General features: G+C 53.0%; 1 protein-coding gene across 1 annotated transcript in view; it reads left to right on the top strand.

The window, feature by feature from the left end:
* The window catches only part of NDUFA1 (NADH:ubiquinone oxidoreductase subunit A1), a 5,350-nt gene extending 4,766 nt beyond the window's left edge, over nucleotides 1-584 (top strand). Inside the window, exon 3 of the mRNA XM_077753071.1 lies at nucleotides 450-584. Coding sequence (XP_077609197.1) covers nucleotides 450-470 — 21 coding nt within the window. The 3' untranslated portion in view covers nucleotides 471-584. The remainder of the gene's footprint in view (nucleotides 1-449) is intronic.
* The last annotated feature ends 5,191 nt before the right edge of the window (nucleotides 585-5,775 follow it).

Genomic DNA, 5,775 nt, shown 5'->3' with positions numbered 1-5,775 from the left:
TGTCAGAAAGTGAAAACTAAACATTTTTATAGCTTCCTCTTTTTACTTTAGTGATTATAAGCTTCAGGTCAGTTTATTGTGGCAGTTACAGAAATATGGGATGTGCAAGTGCTTTCTTTAATAAAATGCCGTCTGGAGACCCTGGAAATGAGTGCACAGGCACACCTCATTTAATTGCACATGCAGCTACAGTACTGCGCCTTTTTACAACTCGAAGGTTTGGGNAGGGAGTCCGTCAGTGCCATTTCCCCAACAGCTTCTGCTCACTTGGCGCCTCCGTATCACATTTTGGTCATTCTCAAAATATTTCAAGCTTGTCATTATGATTCTCTTAGTAACAGCAATCCGTGCTTACAACTCACTGAAAACTCAGAAGACGGTTGCATTTCTTAGCACTGNCCTTGGGGGGAACAGAATTCTCACATTTTCCTTTTCATACTGTTTTCCAGGGTTTGGAGAATATTGATTAAAGAAGCCTTTCCCTGACTGAAGAAGAATAACTCAGTTATGCTCACCTGCCCTTTCTAGAAGGTTGTGCAGTATAGCAATGTAGTACATAATAAAAACAAAAAAGTAAAGTCAAAGGCTTTCTTTCCTTTTTTTTTTTAACACTACTAAACAAGCTCAAGCAATCTACCCAGTGTAGTAGCGTTAGCATTAAAACAAACAGACAAACTAGGGGCACTGGGGGGCTCAGTCCATGGTCCCACGGTTCGTGAGATTGAGCCCCAGGTCAGGCTTTCTGCTGACAGTGCTGAGCCTGCTTGGGATCCTCTCTCCCTTTCTCTCTCTCTCTCTGCTTCTCCCTTGCTCTCTCTCTCTCTCTCAAAATGAATAGACAACAAAAAAGATCTTTCCTCTAAAAAAAAAGGAAACAGAAAAACTAGAAGGTAGCTGAGGCTTAAAATGAAATATGTCATGTACGCCAAGCACCTGTCGCTGCGCCCAGTGCCTAATGTGACATAAATGGCAGTTGTTCCTGTTGGGAGAGATGGGAACACACTAACAAAGGCCTGTTCCTTCAGCGCTGCTAGTAAAACGCAGTGCCTTTCTACTTCCTTTTCTGGGCGAGTCCTATGGTGTCTAGTTCCAGGTAGGCTGCTCTTACTTTAAGTTGAAAGGTTTTTAGTGATCCCTACACCCAGCACAGGGCGTGAACTCAGAATCCTGAGATCAAGAGTCACATCGCTCCTCCTTCCCCTGCCCCTTCCGAGCCAGCCAGGCCCTCCAGGTGGAATGTTTTTTAGAAGCTGAGATCCCACCTTGACCTTTCACACATTCTGCATCTAACACACAGGATTCACTCAGTGCCGATTGTTCTGGCGGAGGCAGCGGCAGCAATCATCCTCTTACTAAAATGAGTCTACCTATCGTTTGAAATAAACACACTAAAGGTTGAAATAAACACGCTAAAGATAATACAAAGATCTGAAGAGCTGTAACCCCTAGAAGGAGGGTGCTGCCCAGGCGTGTAGGTGGTCACAGGACCTGTTTCTTATCGCCATCTTTTCTCCATCTCAACATCTGGTGTGGTGACCTTGACCACGGCGCACTTTGCGCTTTCCACTCAACTCCTGCCTCGTGGCAGGGCTTCTGGCGGAAGCAGGCATTGTGCCGCCCGGGGACGAGAAACCGGTCAAGGAGAGCCACAGCCCCGATAACAGACTTCGTGCAACGTCTAGTCTGCACTTAGCACCATACGGGCCTCGCTTTGTTGGCTGTTGTGAGAACCATCTCTGGAAAGGAAGGAAGAGGCAGGGAGTACGGATGGGGATGTGGAAGACCTGGGCAGCACTACCACACCCATCACTGAGTCTCTGGAGATTTAGGTCTGGCCTCTGCTGTGTGTCTAGGCGGGGTCATCCATTAAGGGTATCTGCTTTGATGGGTTTGGGGCTGTTCAGCGAAGGGCCACAACATGACAGGTAGAAATCAGTTGGTCAGGTTCAGCATGAGGGTCTGAATCCTTCACCGCCTCCTGGCACCTGCTGTGAGCTTTCACCTCATCGTTACACTCTGCGGCGAGAGAGTGAACCAGGTGAGAACACCGTGCGTAGAAGGGGACAGTCGTGTTTGGTAGCCTGCGTTTCCCTTGATTCTTTGCAGGTGCANAGCCTGGAACCTGTTTCAGATTCTGTGTCTCCCTCTCTCTCTGAGCTTCCTCTGCTCACGCTGTCTCTCTCAGGGGGAAAAAAAAAGTTAAAAAAATTTAAACAGAAAAAGGTTAAAGGAAACCATGCACATTCCAGAAGGGGAGGAAGAGAATGACCCTGCCCTTTGGGAAGCATTTTCAAGTGGAATATTTATGAGAAAACCCTCCAGAATCAGCAGTCCAATTTCTTTTTCTTCTTTTTAGGATTTATTTATTTTGAGAGAGCAAGCGTGTGTGCGGGGAGCGGAGGGGCAGAGAATCCCAAGCAGGCTCCCGGCTGTCAGCATAGAGCCCACTGTGGGGCTCGCTTCCCCAAACCGCGAGATCACGACCTTAGCAGAAAGCAAGAGTGGGACGCTAAACGGACAGCCCCCCAGGCGCCCCAGCAATCCAATTTCTAAAGCCCCTCAGGCATTTAATCCAAACTCATTCCTCAGATGAGGAAACAGGCTCAGGGGCGGGAAGCAATCGCTTAGCTCGGGCACACGTGGGACTAGACTCCTGGTGTTCTCCCTCCCAACCCTGTGCGCTTTCATCTGTTCTCCGGGGTTCAAGTCACTGAACACCGCTGAGTAACTGCTACACGCCAGGCACTGTGCCTCAGACTTGAATGAGACACAGCCTCGCCCTTCAGGAGTTCCCAGTAGGCCTGAAAGACAGTTGATGACAGAATGGGGGGAGGAGTGCTCTGAATGGAAGATCGCAGAAGGTGCTGGGGGCACGGGGGTGGGGCTTGACTCAGCGCTCCTTGGGGGCGAGGAGAGGGGAAGGGAAGGCAAAGGGCGTAGGGTAAGTCTCCAGGTGATGCCTACTCCTAGCCACGTCTTGAAGGTTGGGTAGGGCTGGCGAGCTAAACAACCGAGAGGGAGGACACGGCACGCGGAGAAAGGGCATGCGCGTGGGCACGCAGACTGGCACGGCCTCGTGGGAAAGGTCTATGAGCGGGCGTGCAGGGCTGGAGCGGAGCGGGCGGCGAGAAGGTGGCGGGGAGAGTGACTGGAGAGGCCGGCAGGGCCCAGAACACGAGGGGCCTCGTCTATCTCCTTCAGGCCGTCAGACTCTCTTCCCGGGGGCAGCTGGGAGTCCCTGCAGGGCCCGTAGCAGGAGTGAGACGGTGACAGGCCTATACCTGCCTGGCCGCGTGGCACGGGTTGGACGGAAAGCCGAGCTTCGGCCCCGGGGCCGCTTGGAAAGTTTGGGCCGTCTTCCTGGGGCGCTACTGACACCTAGTGGCAAGAGGTGAGCATTGCTTCTGAACCTCCTAGGATGCCCAGGACTCCAGGACCCGGAACCAGGACAGCTCCTCAGCTCCGCGCTGGCGGCTCCGCCCCCTGCCGGCTGTGTGACCTTGGGCAAGTCACTTCACTGCTCTGAGCCTCAGGTCTCCCAACTCTCAAGTGAGGATAGTGTGTGCCCTGCATACGTGCCTGCATATATGAGACTGTCACAGTCATGTACGTGGTGTGGTTTGCACCCGCAGCCCTGTGCGTGCGGAAGGGATCATCGCGGCACTGCATGCACCCCCTGAATAGCCGGCGAGTCCACCCCTGGGTCCCCAAAAGTCACCCAAGTGTGGTGTCGGGGGCCCCTGAGGCCCAGCGCGTAAGCAAGTGCAGCGGTCTGGGGGTTCCCTCTCAGAATGAGTGATCCCAGCTAAAGTGTTTCCAGAGCACAGCCGCCAAAGACGCCCCGGGGCTCTGCATGGACGGAACAAAATACAAAGCTCAACAACGACACCCACCGACTGCTCTGAGGGCGTTTTCTGAAAGCAGAGAGTTGAGAACCAACTTAAGGCCACCGTGAGAACCGAGTGCTGGCTTACCCCTCTCAGCGGCTGCCGCTCGCTCGCTCGCTCGCTCTCTTCTAAGGCAAGGCGATGCGGGGCTGGGATTGAAGCCGGCCATCCTCCACAGGAAGCTTCTGGACAAAGGTAGGGGGTGGGGGCTGAGGGCTGAACATCATGCGGTTTTCCAAGATTTCCTATCGGGCTGATACTTCTGTGACCTGAGAACACAACTATGCTATGCTTTTGGGGGACACAGGACACACGGGACAGGTACAGAGCTTTTCCTTCCCAGGTTCGTCCACGTGGACGTTAGATACCCAGAGTCTGGCCTTCAGCTTCTTGGCTGGGGCCGTGTGTGCGTGCAATGCCCCGTCCTCCAAACTCATCCACACCCCGCGGGCCAAATACTGCATCTCTGAGGTTTTCGTGGTCTGGAATGCTCTTTCTGGAATACTCTTTCAGGGAGGGCTCTTCCTTTGCTTTCCAGACAAAGCTGAAGCAGCCCCTCAAGCCCACTGAGCTGGGGTTCACAAGGCTCTGAGAACCTTCGGGTTTGGTGTATCGTTGATCAAAGACAAGAAAAGGTGATTTCTGTAAAGAAATCCAGTGCTATGTCTGCACACGCTAATTGCTAAGGGTCCCCCTGGCGTATCTGCGCGCCCTGGGTGCCTGACGCTGCCGGCTGGAATATGCTTCCCCACCCTCAAAGGCCCTTGTGCAATGTGAGCCAAATCGCTGCTTTTGGGATTTCCACGAATCTTCATTCTTGATTAGAGACCTAATGGTTCTTTGCTTTTTTAAAAATGTTTGTTTATTTTTGAGAGACAGAGAAAGAGAGAGGCTGAGCGGGGAAGGGGCAGAGAGAGAGGGAGACACAGAATCTGAAGCAGGCTCCGGGCTCTGAGCGGTCAGCACGGAGCCCGACGCGGGGCCCAAACCCACGAGCCGGGAGATCATGACCTGAGCCGAAGTGGGATGCTTAACCGACGGAGTGGCCCAGGTGCCCCAAGACCTGTTCTTTCCTGGGCATGGCTAGAGACAGTGGCCTAGCGGGTCTTACTTGGGTAAACCCATGCAACTGTCGCCTTATCAGTTGGCATGTGTCTGGTTTCCTCTGTTGTCTTGTTTCTTGGCCGACCTTCCTCAGTCCCAGAAAACAGGAAGAAACTATCATATATGGGCTAGGAAGTGGTCAGGTAGCAGAGTTTGCAAACAGGTATGCAGTGTCAGTTATGACCCCCAGAGAACCGTAATTCCAGGGCCGATAGAAAAGAGGGGGACATGCAAACATGGAGCATGGCTGCCCCAAGAAAACAAGTGTCATTCCCGTGTATTTAAGAGCTGCTTTGGTCTACACCCTGCCTGTGTGCCATGCACACATGGCCAGGGAATGTCTGCTTCATTCCACAGGTGAGACTTTGCCTTCTGGGCCAAATACCTTGTGTTTCTGGTGGCCCGAAAACAGGGTACCCCTAGAAGCCCACTATCCTCTTACCTGTAAGAGCCCCGCCTTTCGGGTGGGGCGGGTCAGATCTCTAGAGCAAGCCCTGAGTTTGAATCCAGGGCCTGTAAGAGGGGCCCACCGTACTTACGGCTGTGGACAAGAGCCAAGGCAGCACCATCAAACAGTCCAGCGATCCGAGGGGCGCCTGGGCAGCTGTCGGTAAAGTGTCCGACTCTTGATTTTGGCCCAGGTCATGATCCCGGGGTCGTGGGTTTGAGCCCCGCATCGGGCTCTGCACTGGCAGCGTGGAGTCTGCTTGGGATTCTCGCTCCCTACCCCCCCCCCCAACCCCGCTCATGCTCTTTCTCAAAATAAATAAATAAAAGATGGCAG

Source organism: Crocuta crocuta, unplaced genomic scaffold (assembly GCF_008692635.1).
Source record: "Crocuta crocuta isolate KB4526 unplaced genomic scaffold, BGI_CrCroc_1.0 scaffold944, whole genome shotgun sequence".
Lineage (NCBI taxonomy): Eukaryota > Metazoa > Chordata > Mammalia > Carnivora > Hyaenidae > Crocuta > Crocuta crocuta.
This window is presented reverse-complemented; position numbering and strand designations above follow the sequence as displayed.